At 47.9% G+C, this 15,528-nt stretch overlaps 1 protein-coding gene across 1 annotated transcript; it reads left to right on the top strand.

Annotated features, from left to right (window-relative positions):
• Positions 1-2,608: 2,608 nt before the first annotated feature.
• Positions 2,609-12,424, top strand: Catsper1 (cation channel sperm associated 1). Its single transcript, XM_027408619.2, has 11 exons — positions 2,609-3,929; positions 4,979-5,185; positions 6,007-6,120; positions 6,282-6,435; positions 6,756-6,847; positions 7,002-7,145; positions 7,283-7,346; positions 7,493-7,565; positions 7,695-7,755; positions 10,077-10,152; positions 12,164-12,424. Exons 1-11 carry the CDS (start codon positions 3,020-3,022, stop codon positions 12,294-12,296), a joined length of 2,028 nt encoding a protein of 675 aa, XP_027264420.1. The 5' UTR covers positions 2,609-3,019; the 3' UTR covers positions 12,297-12,424.
• Positions 12,425-15,528: the final 3,104 nt, after the last annotated feature.

Below are 15,528 nucleotides of genomic sequence, written 5' to 3'. Positions count from 1 at the left end.
TTGGAAAGCAATTTAAAATTTTAGTAGTAGCTTCTCAGGTTTTGAGCTTTTTAGTGAGTGTGGGACATTTAAAGTTGTATCGTTTTATATTTCAGTATTAACATGAGATTTGGGGACAAGGAAAAGTTACAGTTTAACAGTAATGTGTTTGTGTGACAAGTTGACAAAGAGTGGACTTGTGATAGATAATCTGTTGTCAACTTGACAGACTTAGAGAGAATCTCTCAGTTGAGAAATTGTCTCCATCTGATTGGCCTGTAGGGAAAGGGCATTTTCTTGATTGCTAGGGAGGGTCCAGCCTATTGTGGGCAATATATTCCCTAGGCAGGAAAACCTGGAGAACATAAAAAAGCTAGCTGAGAAGGACAAAGGAAGCAATTCAATAAACAGAGTTCCTCCATGGTCTCTGCTTCAATCCCTTGCTCTGGGTTCTTGCCCTGACTTCCCTTAATGATGGACTGTACTGTAACCTATAAGCAAAATAAACCCTTTCCTCTCCAAGTTGACTTTCATCAATGTTTTACCATACTGACAGAAAAAAACTAGGACACAAGAATGAACGACAACATACTCCTAGTTATAGGTGTCCTTTCGAACAGTAGATATATCAATGTAGTGTTCTGTGTCTTTAAAATAATCTCCTTCTCTAAACTCAAACTTCCCAATCCTACTAAACTCTTTTTCACTCATCCTGATTGTCTGGTCACTTCAAATAACATGTAGTGTTATAACAGGCCTGACAAAAACAATGGATTCCAAAGAAAGGAGATTTTCCACAGGAATTTCATACTGGGAGAGAAAGAGATTTCCCAAAGTTCTTTTTTTTTAGATTTTATTTATTTATTATGTATACAACATTCTGCTTCCATGTATATCTGCACACCAGAAGAGGGCACCAGATCTCATAACGAATGGCTGTGAGCCACCATGTGGTTGCTGGGAATTGAACTCAGGACCTCTGGAAGAGCAGTCAGTGCTCTTAACCTCTGAGCCATCTCTCCAGCCCCGATTTCCCACAGTTCTAACAATTCGGAGTGTCATAGAAATAACATGTCTTCCACACATTCAGAGATGCAATAAAAGCTCTGTAATAGCAATTGTCTGTCTCTGACTAATACTCAAAGAGGAGCTGGTCCTGAACAGAAGATTTTACTCTCTTATATACACTTATAAGGCTTATGCACTCCACGTACAACATCTTCCTTCAATCTCCTTTAGGTCTCATCCAAGGTTACACTTTGAACAGTTTCAACAGAGACAGGGGAGTGCAAGGCTGATCACTTGAGCAGATGGGAGATTTTCACAGCAAAGATATTACCAAAATTCTTTTCTTTCCCTTCTAGACAGGATTTCTCTGTGTAACAGTCCTGGCTGTTCTGAAATTTTCTCTGGCCTCAATCTCAGAGATTCACCTGCCTCTACCTCCCAAATGCTGGGATTAAAGGTGTGCACCACCAACACCCAGCGAGGTGTTATTCTTAATAGGATGAATGAAGAAAAGAAAAGGACTCTGGTAGATACTGAGACTTTCTACAGTGCTTCCAGGGAGGGGATGTTCCTCAGTATTATTGACTTCATATGGCAGAGATTGTTAGACTACCTACCCCAGTTCAAATACTGGGGAAGAGTGACAGGAAGGGGGAAAGAGTCAAGAAATGGATGCTTTTTTTTTTAAGATTTGAATAAAAGTCATCCCTTGTAGCAAAACAGAACACATGATCATTTTGGAGGTCTCTTACTTTGGAATAGGTTCTTGACTCAGAGGCCCAGATCTCTTGACTCAAAGCCACACTGGTCTGTTTCCCTCATCCAGTCCTCTCCTGATTCCAGAGGCACTAAACTTTTGAAATAATTTGAGGGACTATCATATGCCACTTCACCTCAATTGCTGGACCAAATCTGGAGGAAGGTTTTTTTCCCTATAAGACAGTATCACTAGGTAGCCCAAGTTGATCCCAAATTCATGGTCTTCCTTGCTGGTGGGTATTGCAGGTTGTGTGCCACCAAATAGCCAGCAACAAACATTCACTCAAGACTTCACTCGCTCAGGGCTTCTTCCTCTTCCCCCACCATCTATCTTGAGACACTGAATACAGCAGCCTAATTCCCAGCCAGCTTCTATAGAGTCTCCTGGTTCTGCCTTGCATCTCTAAATGGGAGCCCAGCCATCACAGATACCTGTGTTGCTTCATTCAGCTTTTAAGTGGGTTCTAGGGATCTGAATTCAGGTTTATCGGGCTTATACAGCAAGAGTTTTACCCATGGTGCCACAAACTTTTTCTTTTTTTCTTTTTCTTTTTTATAATTTTTTAAAGATTTTATTTACTTTTTATGTATACAGTCTTCTGCCTGCACACCAGCAAAGGCACCAAATCTCTTTCAAGGTAGTTGTGAGCCACCATATGGTTGCTGAGAATTGAACTCAGGACCTCTGGAAGAACAGTCAGTGCTCTTAACCGCTGAGCCATTTCTCCAGCCCCCACAAATTTTTCCTTGGTCCAGCTTTGTCATTGCCTTGCTAGGTCATCTTCAGCTTCAGTTTTCTGTACCGTTGGGTTTGTTAAGGGTTTTGTTGTTTGTTTCTTTGTTTGTTTTTTGAGACAGGGTTTCATTGTGTAGTTTTGGTTGACTTAGAACTCACTGTGTTGATAAGACTGGTCTTGAACTCACAGAGATTTGCCTGCTTCTGTCTCCCTAGTGCTAGGATTACAGGTCTGTATCCCCACACCCAGCTTGGTTTTCTTAGACATAATAATTCCTCTTCATTTTTTGTTTGTCTTGTTTGGACACAATTTTTGACTCTGAATGATAAGTCCAAAAGAATTCCTCAATGATAAAATGAGACCCGAGCGTGCTGGTGACATCATAAAGAGGAGAGTTCCAAGTGAACAGTCAGATCTTTCTAGAAGCCTAGGCCGTAGTTGGCATTGAGCTAAGCTTTAAGGGAAAAGGAGATCCAGGAAAGCTCCTTTGAGTTCTGTGCTTGAGCTCTCTTTGTTCCAGGGGTCCCAGTACAGTCATGGATCAACTCTGGAAGCCAGATGATGCTCATCTTGAAGCACACATTAGTACAAGCAATTACCCCCACTCACTAACCTCCCATGCACAAAATCAGCCAGGCAACAGTGGAGCCCTTCACCAACCAGCTCACCACCACATTAGATCCCACCATCAGACTGGGAATTTCCTTCAGTCCTCAGACGTCCACGATGGCAACTTATCACATCAGCCCCATCACCATGGGAGACCCCATCTGTCCACATTACCTAGTACCACCCCTCACCTCCATGCTGGGCCCCATGATGAATCTTACCCCTTACAACTTAATGGGTCCTACCACTATAGCAGACAGCACCATTATGGAGGGCCCCATCGACCTAGTGAAACTTTGTCCCACCGCTCCTCTATTGGATCACACAGCAGAAGGGATTCCCAGCAAGGGAAACCCCATCATCATGCCTACAACTATGGCAGGTCTAACCAACTTGAATTCCCCTACCCCAACAGGCTGTCTCAATATGGTGAGAGCCCTTCCTTCTACTCTGTTGAGGGGTCCCACCACTCAGGAAGACCTCGTTCCCATGTTGGCCATCATGGGGGCCACCAAGCCTCTCATCATGGTGAGCATTCCCACCACAGAGAGCATCATTACCACAGAGAGCACCATCACGGCGAGCATTCTCACCACAGAGAGCATTCCTATCATCGACCTCAGAGCATCTCCCAATTGTCCGGCTCATTCATGTCCCCCAGTGTACTTGGTGTCTCCCCTTCTCATATGGGCACCAAAAGCTCAGTCTACAGTATGCCTCAGTCCCACTTGGCAGTTCGATCTCATACCTCTCGTGGTTCCAGCAGAATTCATCCCAAAGAGAGCACCAAAGAATCAGACTCCTGGAGCGACAGTGGGCAAATCCAGAAGCGCAAAAGTGAGTCTTTACTGGGCCTGCAACCCAGACTCCCGCTCCCTCCCTCAGATGCATGCAGGTCCAGCCCAGGCCCTGAACCAGCTTCCCATGCATCAGGAAGCAGCTCATAGGCATTCTGTCAGTCATATACTCTGTTTGCTGCTTACTGTCCCACCCTTTGTTCCTTAAGCTATGTGATTCTGAAGGCCACGCAGTGTGTCTTCATTTAGTCACTGCTTTATCCATTTGCATGCTCATGTCTTGGCCATTGAGGCTCACATCAAATGTGGATACCTGTGGTCCTGGCAGTACAGGGAAGAATCTAGGGCAGTTGCTGCAGTCACAGGGTCCAAAGCTAGGGGTGGGTACAATCACAAACCAGCTAATGGCAGGAGCCTGCCTCTGTGGATTCTGTGTCCACCTTTGCCCCTCTAAACTGAGACAGTTGCTGAAGACATACCCTGGAAACTAATGCTAAAAGGAGAAACCAACTTACTGGGAGAGACCTTAACTGTTACAGTCTCCCAGACTCAACAGCACAGTCTTATGATCTGTCTGAGATGGTCAGATGGCTTACTGAGAGGGAACAGGAAAAGCAGTCAGGGGAAGGGACAATTTAGCAGTATCTTAAATGGGAAAAGAGATTACCAAGAGGGAAGGGTGGTAACAAGAATTGGATTTTCTTTAAGTTTCCATATGAGCAAAGACAGATCTGGAAGCTGGGTAGTGGTGGTACACGCCTTTAATCCCAGAACTCTAGGAGGCCAGCTTGTCGACAGAGCGAGTTCCAGGACAGGCTCCAAAGCTAAACAGAGAAACCCTGTCTCAAAAAACCAAAGGGAAAAAAGATCTGGAGTTATAGGGTCAGGAACTCTTAGGACCTGTCAAACAAATCCCAAACAGCTTGGCCCCTGATGTGGAAGGGTTAAGAACTGTGGCCCAAGACCAGCACAGGACAAAAACAGTGTCACATTTATGAATGGGAAAGAGGAGGGATGGTAAGGAGGGTGCCTGGGGTCACTGTACCCCATCACTACCTGCCTGGGCATAACTTTCTGCCCTCCTTACAGGGGCCCAGCGGGCTCACAAGAAGCTTCACTCCGGGAATATCTTCCAATTGATTTGGGAAAAAATAAGCAACCTCCTTTGGGGTCTCCGAAAAATGATGATGTCACTGACTCAGTCCCTGGGCTTTGAAACCTTTATCTTCATCGTGGTCTGCCTCAACACAGTCATCCTTGTGGCCCAGACCTTCACTGAGCTAGAGATCAGAGGTGGTAAGAGTTAGGTGGCACTGTTCCTATGCTGAGACAATTGATGTGGCTCCAGGGTTTCCCTTGAGTGTAGGCGGTCTTTAAAACTTGTTACTTCATCTTCACCCCCTGGCAACTTGGTGACATTCCCAGAGGTAGAAACATTACTGAGAACATTTCAGAAAACCCACTAACTGTAGGCTTGCTGTTCATGATATAGCCACTAGGTGGCGCATATGCTCTAAAAATGCTCTGTGTGTGTGTGTGTGGGGGGGGTAATGGGAATTCTGGGTCTAGAAGAGCCTGGAGACCCCTACCAGGAGACCCTGGGAGGGTAAAAGTGGAAAGCCTGAGAATGCTGCCCTCTGAAGCACAGTAGATCAAGTTGAAGAAAAAGATTCACCACATGCCCACAGTTCAAGGCTGTAGTTTTAGGACATGTTAATGGCTATAGACAACTCTACCAAGCAGATTATTACGGTTCCCATTTAACAAACAGGAAAACTCAGGAACTGAGTGTTTAAGTCACAGAGCCATTTAAAAGAGTTGGGGTGGGGGCTGGGCACATGCCTTTAATTCAAGCAAAATGAAGCAGAAGCAGGCCAATCTCCATGAGTTTGAGACAAGCATAGCCTACCTAGCAAATTCCAGGCCAGCCAGAGCTACATAATGAGGCTTTGTCTCAATAAATAAATAAATAAATAAATAAATAAATAAATAAATAAATGCCAGAGACAGCCTGGGTGTTTGGCCTACATGAGGTCCTAGAGATGAAGGGACGGGGAGAGGGGGTGTTGTGGCCCTGGTGGGGATTGTCACTAAGAAAGCCTCTGGTGTCTCCACAGAATGGTACTTCATGGTCTTGGACTCCATTTTCCTCTCCATCTACGTAATTGAAGCTGTGCTCAAGCTAATTGCCCTGGGCGTGGAGTATTTTTACGACCCATGGAACAATCTGGGTGGGTGGGTGGGTTGTGGAAGGGAAGGAGCCATTGAGCTGCTTGGGAGGAGCTTAGGACATAAGAGGGACAGAGATGGGATGCTGGCTTAGGGAAGCCTGTGGGTCTGGGCTAAGGGTCTCTTAGGTCCCTGCCTAACTCAAGCACCCACCTGCCTGCAGATTTCTTCATCATGGTCATGGCGGTGCTGGACTTTGTGCTTCTCCAAATCAACGCCCTCTCCTATTCGTTCTACAACCACAGCCTGTTCCGGATTCTCAAAGTTTTCAAGAGCATGCGGGCTTTGAGGGCCATCCGGGTCCTTCGGAGGCTCAGGTCATTGCCGCCAAGGCTGCTTGTCTTGGTGTGGAGATTCTCAAGGAAAAGGGCACAGGGGTCTGGATTTCCAGGGAGTCCACTGTGATCTGTTTCAGGGATGACGGTGGGTTAGCACTGTGGCCCCTTGCATGCTCAGGATAAGCCCCCCGGGGTCCTTGCAAAGGCCAATCTCTTTATTTTCCAGGGAAGGATGGGAACGTGACTGAGTCACCAGTGAATTAGGGATTCCCTAGTTTTAGTGCCAAGTTTGGTTGTTGGGTGCAGCTCACTACTTCCATCCCCACTGATTCGGATTCCCTCTCCACCACTGCCCACAGCATCCTCACCAGCCTCCACGAAGTGACTGGGACTCTGAGTGGATCTTTGCCATCCATCACAGCCATCCTCACCCTCATGTTTACCTGCCTCTGTATCCTGCACAGTGGAGGTCGGGTGGCTGCTGGCCTAGGGCGGATGGGAGTGGGGAGAAGCCTGTCAAGAAGAGAGTGAGTGAAACCTGGAGAGAGCTGGGTAGGTACAGTGGCAGGGGTTCTGGTTCTGGTTTGGCCCTGAGCAGTTGCCAGTCCTCTTCTCTGTGGTGCTCCGGGCACTGTTCCGGAAATCGGATCCCAAGCGTTTCCAGAACATCTTCACCACCCTATTCACCCTATTCACCATGCTCACTTTGGATGACTGGTCCCTCATCTACATGGACAGCAGGGCACAGGGTAGGCAGAGGGCAGAGGGCCAGGGGCCATAGGCAGACGCTAACGGCTCAGTTACACCTGCCATCTGGGGCTGCTGATAGCTTCTGGAAAGAGTGGGAATTTGGGAATGGCTTTTGATTGACACTCTCCCTCCCCAGGGGCCTGGTATATCATCCCCATTCTCATGATTTACATCATCATCCAGTACTTCATCTTCCTCAAGTGAGGCACCTGCTCACCGTGAACTCTCCACCTAGCCCGCCCCAGCCATCTCACCCTCCCTAGTCACGCCACACTGGACTCAGAGGACAGTATGTGGCCTCTTCTCTGGTGTCCCCTTTAAGAGCACCTCACTGTCCCCTCTGCAGCCTGGTGATTGCTGTCCTAGTAGATAACTTCCAGATGGCTCTTCTCAAAGGCCTAGAGAAAGTGAAGCTAGAGGTACCAAACTCACGGGGAGAGGGCGGAGATGGGGCGGTGAAGGTTGGGAGGTGTGGGGGCGGAGGAATGAGTGCTCCAGGTGTGGGGGCCTGGGCGGGAACCCTGGTAGAACTGAGGCCTTTCATCTAGAAAGCGGCCCGGGTCCATGAGAAGTTGTTGGATGACTCTCTGACAGAGCTCAACCAAGCAGGTACTGGCCAGTCCCTCCTCCTTCGCATCCCCTCTGCCTCCCGAGTACCCAGGCTGCTTCAGGACTATAGGATCTGAAATATGAGAGAGCTATCCAAGTTTAGAACTTTGGTCCAAAGGACTCTAGGCTATCCTCTAAAAGCCAATTAAATTCAACAAATTTTGGAAGATATTACTTGTACAGCAAATTATGCTTTACCAGACTATCATTTCTGTAAATAATTTACAAATTTATTTCTGTTTGCAGCAGTGGGTCTTCCATGGGAGGTTTACAGCTGCGGTTAAGAATCTCATCAGGCCGGGCGTTGGTGGCACACACCTTTAATACCAGCACTCAGGAGGCAGAGGCAGGCAGATCTCTGTGAGTTCGAGTCCAGCCTGGTCTACAGAGCAAGTTCCAGGACAGCCTTCAAAGCCACAGAGAAACCCTGTCTCGAAAAAACAAAAAAAAACCAAAAAACAAAAAAGTCTCATCAGAGTCCCAATACTCATTCAGTTACTCACACCTGTAATTCCAGCACTTGGGAAGTGGAGACAGGAGAGTCACAGCTTCCTAGATTATATGAGACTGTCTCAAGAGAAGGGGTTTCCGGGGATCTGATATTCTCCTTTGGCCTCTATGGGTGGGCACCAGGCACACATGTAGCACACATATATACACACAGGCAAAATAGACACACAGAGAGAATAAAAATAAATAAATTTTGAGACAAAGAGGAAGAAATGAACAAAGAACCTGAGCTTCAGGACCCTGCACTCAGATTGGCAAAGCACATCCCCACCTATGGGTGATAGGTTACCCACGTGGAATAGTAAATTAATTGACTCCAGTTAACAAGTTAAGAATGCATAGGATTTGGGGAGTGGCTTGATCCAGAACTCAAGTGATAACCAGAATCTGGAATCTGGTCTCTTCACTTCTTCTGCCTCGTTGTTGCCCTTTGTATAGTTTGTTCTTTTGGGGGGAAGGTGGTAAGAAACAGGGTTTTCTGTATAGCCTTGGATGTCCTGGAACTCACTCTGTAGACTAGGGAGGCCTCAAACTCACAGAGATCTGCCTGCCTTTGTATCCTGAATGGTATGGTTTGTTCTTAAGAGTGACATTTTCCCCTGGGCAGTGGTGGTGCACACCTTTAATCCCAGCATTCGGGAGGCAGAGGCAGATGGATCTTTGTGAGTTCAAGAACAGCCTGGTTTACAAGAGCTAGTTCCAGGACAGCCTCCAAAGCCACAGGGAAACCCTGTCTCGAAAAAAAAAAAAAAGACATTTTCTTTGTGGCGGCAAAATGTTCAACTACAACCCTAGTCCCAAGTCCTCACAGTGTAACCATCCCAGGCTTAGTGGTCCACACCTGTGAGTCTAGCACTTGGGAGGCTGAGACAAGAAGAGTTTAGCTTCAAGTTAGGGCCAGCCTGAGCTACGAAGTGAAACCCTGTCTCAAAGCAACAACAGTGATAAAGAAAACATGTTCCCTTTTCCCCAGCAGTCCCAATTAACCCCCAGAGATGTGCCTTCTCTCTACTGATTGATTCACGTATCTAGTTTTGAATCAGTCACTCTATCCTTTGATTGACAAGCTTGATGTCACATGTCAATGGAGCAGCAGTGGTAACAATACCAACTGGACAACAAGGACTGAAGCAGGGTGAGACAGGAACAAGACACTTGTGCCAACTGAAGGCAGGGAAAGGCTAAGTGTGTACTTCCGTGGCAGCCTCACATGTGGGAGGCCCTAGGCACCACCTATCCCTGTTCACAAATGATAATAATAGTGGTGATGCTAATTAAGAAATTAATTCCAGCTGGGTGTGGTAATGCACACTTTCAATTCCAGCACTCTAGCAGGCAGGCAGAGGCAGGCAGATCTCTGTGTGTTCAAAGCCAGCCTGGTCTACAGAGTAAGTTCCAGGTCAGCCAGGACTGCACAATGAGACTCTACCTCCAAAAATAATAATAATAATAATGCAAATGAAAAACAAAACCAAAACATGCTCTATAACTAGAGGAGCAACATTTTAAAGGCATGCTGGTAAGAAATTCCTTAAGACCTCTTTTATACTTCCTATTTTTTTTTTTTTTGCAAGACAGGGTTTCTCTGCGTAACCCTGGCTGTCCCAGAACTTGCTCTGTAGACCAGGCTGGCCTCAAACTCACAGACATCCACCTGCCTCTGCCTCCTGAGTGCTGGGATCAAAGTTGTGAGCCACCATGCCTGGTGAAGATGTCCCTTATACTTCCCTGACCGTGGGATTCCTCTGTCTTCTTGCATCCAGTTATTCTCCTGGACACCCTCCTCACCATGCCTCTCTCTTCCCACCCAGATGCTGAGGCCCAGATGAGCGACGGTGCCTTGCAGAGGCAGTTTATTGAGAGAATGTTCAGCACCATGACAGAGAAGTGAGGAGATGGAAGGAAGAAGGGGAGGCCTTGGGTCCCAGACAAAAGATCTGGAGGCCTGATGGTGGGCTGGAAGGAAAAAGAACATTGCCAGTCTCTCCCAAGAGAGGAGGAAGTGGGTGGAGAACTCAGACTTGTTTCCACACCCACAACTGGGACATGGGAACCATAAGCACCCCTGGACAGTGAGGAGCAGCACCCAGTTCTCAGAGAAAGAATCAAGTTGCTGCACTGCAAGAACCATATCAGTAGCAGAACTTTCTCTTAAGTATCCTGATCCTTGTCAGATTCAGGCCCCACGAGGGTGTGGGAACACAATGAGAAGCCATATCCTATTAATGCCACTTGGGTCCACACTGCCAGAATCTTTGCTGGTTCATTAGAGACTGACCAGTTTCAGCCATGTGGAAGGTTGAAGGGGGATTATGGGGAATTGTTGGGGCAAGGGCTGGAGACCACATGGTCACACCCTATCCCTGTCTATCCCTGGCCAGGTTGCCAAAGCTTCCTGCTGAAGACTAGGGTACTTGGCAACAGGCTGCTGTTTCTTGGTTCTTAGGCCTAATTCTCTTGAGGTTCATTGTGGAATCCAAGCCCTGTGCCTCCACCCCACAGCCAGTCTGGCTCCAAACCACTATACACAGGGCATACCAAGAGCTGACAGCCTTTGGGCTCTGCATACCTTGAGAGAATCCAAGATCAGCAGTTTGCATCCAGGCTCCTGTACAATAGGCTAGTGTGCCAGCTCCCCTCATATCACAGCTATTGCTCCCTATGGCACAAATTTGTGTTGTCCACATCCTTTCCTAAGATGACATATTGACTCCTGCCAGGCCTCTGCCTACACTATTGTTTTTGGTTAGATATTGATGCCATGCTCAGGTGACCAGGATTTAAGGGAGCCAACTTAAATCCTGACTACTGTCACCTGGGGTTACTCTCCTGATCATCCTACATGTTCCAGAATCTGAGCCACCACTGTAGCCTCTGCCAGACTTCTTTAGAGGGTATTGTCCCTACTGGTCCCCTCTGCTAAGAGTACCTTTCAGTATAGTTTTGGCTTTTCACTCTCTGTTGAGCTTAAGGTCTGATCTTAGCTCCTCCTTCCCCCTCTGGATAAAGTCCAGGCTATTTCCTCTGACACAGACCCTCAGCATTGTGTTGACACTTATAATGTGTTGTAGCTGTCTGGTCCCAAAAGTAATACCTCTTCCTTGTTCATCTCAGTATCCTTGGAGCAACTTGCTTTTTCTATTTCCAGTGTTTTTGGCAAATGGATTGATAAGATCCAATGAGTGGATGAGTGAGTAGTGAACATAGATGAATACAGATGGGTGGATGGATGGTTGTTTAGACTGAGTGGGAGGAGCCAGGGAAGAACAGGTAGGTAGAGCAGTAGGTAAGTGTGGAAGAGTGCAGTGGTTGGACAGATGAGTGAGTGAATCAGCACAGGCAGGTGGTTGAGTTGGTCCATGAGTCCGAAAAAAGGTGAGTGTAAAAATAAGTATATGGTGGGGTAGTCGGTTAAAAGATAAACCATTGCTGTTGCCTCTATGGCACAGACAGGGACATGCTGGGTACTGGACAACAGGCAGGCTTACCAGGTATAATGGTGTACACTGGTAACTTCAGCTCCTTGGGAGGCTGAGGTGAAAGGATCACAAGTTCAAAGCCAGTCTTGACAACTCAGTGGGAACTCATCTCAAAATAAAAATGTTAGGAGCTAGAAGAGACGGCTAAGTCTGTAATGTGCTCTTCTTGCAAGCAATGAGGACCTGAGTTTGGATCCTAAGACCCAGGTCAAACACGAGGTGTGGCTGTGCATGCCTGCACCTGCAATCCCAGTGCTGAGGTGAGGAAATGTACACATGCGTACAGAAACATATACACACACAAAAATAACTGCCAAGTAAAATCTATAAAAAGAGGCATACTGGAGGTAGGTAGGTCATAGCAAGCAGAGCCGCGTTGGGGCTACAGGAAGCCAGCCTTTGCTTCTGCCCACCTCCAGGCAACGGGAGCTCCACTTCCAGTACCTGCAGTTGGTGGCATCGGTGGAGCAGCATCAACAGAAGTTTCGTTCCCAAGCATCTGTCATTGATGAGATTGTGGACACTGCATTTGAGGTGAACCAGGAAGGATAGGGGCAGGAAAAAGGTAGAGAGAGGCTTGGGGGTAGGAGCTCTTACCCAAAAGTGGTTCTGAGTAATAGGCATGGCATTGGCAAGAGCTGGCCCTTGTTCACACACACACACACCCTATCTGACCCCACAGGCTGGAGAAGAGGATTTCGGGAAATGATCCTGCAGAGTACCACCATATCGACTCGAGCCTCTGGCAAATGGCCTACCAGGGTAGGTTGGGACAAGTCCCTAGCTCTGCTGGCATTATTATCCAGAACTGTGCTGGACTGAGATCCCAACAGAGTTTTTTTTAAAAAACCCAAGTGGCTCTGTGTCCTCACTGGCTAGCCTGAAGCAAAGAGCAAGGGGAGTTAGACAGTGTGCTGCAGGCATATGTCAAGAGTTGCATGTGTGCTGGGCGTTGGTGTTGCATGCCTTTAATCCCAGCACTCAGGAGGCAGAGGCAGGCGGATCTCTGTGAGTTCGAATCCGGCCTGGTCTCTAGAGCGAGTGCCAGGACAGCATCCAAAGCTACACAGAGAAACCCTATCTCAAAAAACAAAAAACAAACAAAAAAAAAGAGTTGCACGTGGAAGGGGCTCTTTTTGGAGCTCTTTTGGCTTCACCAGGTCTTGGCCTCCCTGCTCAGTCCAACAATGCATTAGAAGAGATCAGAACGGTGACACAGAAAGAGGGGCCTTTGCCAGCGGTGGCGGCGCACACCTTTAGTTCCAGGATATTCAGGACTGTTACACAGAGAAACCCTATCTCAAAAAAACAAAAACCAGAACAAACCAAAGGAGACTGGGATGCTGATGAAAGACCAAATGTGAAGTCCTCTGCTTATGTGCTGTCTGGCCTGGGGTCGGGAGAAAAAGAACAGACTGGAACATCCCAGAATTATTAGGACTGTATCAGACACCAGGCATGAGGCCCAGCACTCAGGAACTCAGGCTTACTAGGAACCCAGCATCTAACTCAAGGCTACCATCCCAGGGGGAATATTAACAAAAAGGTGGATGGTGGCACATACCTTTAATGCCAGCACTCACGAGGCAGAGGCAGAGGGATCTCTGAGTTCAAAGCCAGCCAGGTCTACAGAGTGAGTTTCAGGACAGCCAGGGATACACGGAGAAACCCTGTGCTGAAAAATCAATCAATCAATAAATAAATAAGAACACAGAGGTTGAGAAGAAGGGAGGGAGGGAGGGAGGAAGGGAGGAGGGAGGGGGGAAGAGGGGAAGAGCTGGTGTGACAGAGGACCCAAGTTCAGTTCCCAGCACCCACATCAGACTGATTACAGCCACCTATATTTCAGCTCAAAGGGATCTGACGGTTTCTTTTAGCCTCCACTCACATGCTCAACCCACACACAGACACACATGCATGCATATGAATATTCCAAAACCCCTAGAGGTTAAAGGTCATTGACATCCCTTTCCCCACCTGAAGACTACAAAATCTAGTGAAGGGGCAGAAGAGGCCTCTTGTGCTCCTGGCCTCAGAGCAGATGGGGACAGGGCCAAGTGACATGGACCAGCTCCTGTTGGGAGAGGGCCACAGAAAATGTCTGCTGCTGCTCAGGCTGCTTTAGGGCTTGGGTGAGTCCCACATGCACTGCCTGCGTCCCAGAAGCATGTTCAGAGTCCCTGTATACACAGGGGGACTTCCTGTAGTAAGTACTAAATTAAAGTGAAGTTTAGTTCTGGCCCCAGGGCTCCTCATCAAGGGCTAGCCACCTTCCATCATTTATAACCACCTTACTCTAAGGGGGTCATGTAGGCTGGAGGGACCCCAGAATGGGAACTGGAGGATGGTTTGGCCAACACCCACACAGACCACATGTCTTTGCCAGGAAGCAGTGCAATCACTGGGACCTTACAACAGAAACATCACTTGGTGGAAACTCCTCTCTCTAACCTTGCTTAGTCATGCCCAGGCCCAGGAATATACCAAGCAGGGGAAATGCCATCTGAGATTTGGGCACAGATTCCAGGGGTGGAGAAACCTCTACCCAGGCTTCCTTGAGTCTTGCCTCTCCCCAGGCCTCACACATTCATTCAACAAGTATTTCCTGCCATTTGCCCTGTACTGGCTCCATGCTGCTATCTCCTGCTTGACAAAATTTGGGAAAACTTCCAAGCGGTGACTACACAGCTCAAACTGAACTGCCATGGGTATCAGGTTCCAGCAGAAGCAGGGCTGCAAGTTGTCCACTGTGTCAATATCAAGTCCAACCCCTCAGTGTGTCAGGCTTCCCAGGTGGCACTCCGTCTCTATTCCCTCACAGATGTGGCTTTTGGATGGGAGGAGGAGCATCAGATAGGAGCAAGTTAGGTGTGAGGCCTTCCTTAGAAGGAGAAGGCATAAAGATGAAGAGTGGCTGTCTGCCTACTCTGCACACCACCCCTGTGATGCCCGCTTGAGCCTAGCACCTCCTAGCACTCCCAAAGCAACCAGTGATTGTGGCCTGTCCCCGGGGTAGATGCTTGTTAGTATGTGGGAGCACTTCTGGACATGACTCAAGTGCTGGCTTGGGTGGTTGGGTACTCATCTCTAGGTTACTTCCTGCTTCTCTGGGGCATGCACTTTCCTGTTGTGTCTGCTTGTGTGTTTCTAAGCTGTGTTACTAGCATGGGGGGTGGGCATGTCTGTAATATCTACGAGCACCTGAGTGGGTTCTGTGACTGCCCTCCCCATCTGACTGTGTGTATAAAAAAAACTGTAATCACAAAGAATGTAATACCTGTCTCCTCCAATCCAACATGACATTGAAGGGTCCCTGTTCCTTCCTGTGAGGGAAACCCTCCAGGGTAGCAGCTTTGCTCTTGTCCCCTCTGGTGTTCCATGGCCCAGGTTCTTTTAGGAATCTTGCCCAGAGCAAAACACTGAGCAAAATACCTCTGGGGAGGTTGTGCAAGGCATGTTACTTGTTTTGTGGCCTCTTGGCCTATGGGAACACTGAAGGAGTGTTCCTTGTAGCCTGGGAGCCCAGTACCCTGGAGCCCATAGAGTTGAACCCACACACCTTACACTGCTCCAAGTGCTGGCGTTTCCTTCTCCCTAACCTCTGAATCTACTGCAAGTGTCTAAAGAGTGGCTTCCCATTTGAGGATTGCACCTCAGCACTGCCTCAGATGGGTCACAGAGGCTCTCTGGGGGTTAAGGGCACAGGGCCCTGTCAACTGCAGAGTTGAGAGTCGTTGGGACTCGCATGAGAGTCAGGGTGAGTGAAGCACACAGGAGGGACGAA

The sequence above is a fragment of the Cricetulus griseus genome, chromosome 3, assembly GCF_003668045.3.
Source record: "Cricetulus griseus strain 17A/GY chromosome 3, alternate assembly CriGri-PICRH-1.0, whole genome shotgun sequence".
Lineage (NCBI taxonomy): Eukaryota > Metazoa > Chordata > Mammalia > Rodentia > Cricetidae > Cricetulus > Cricetulus griseus.
Note: the sequence above shows the minus strand (reverse complement) of the source record. Positions and strands in the feature narration are given on the sequence as shown.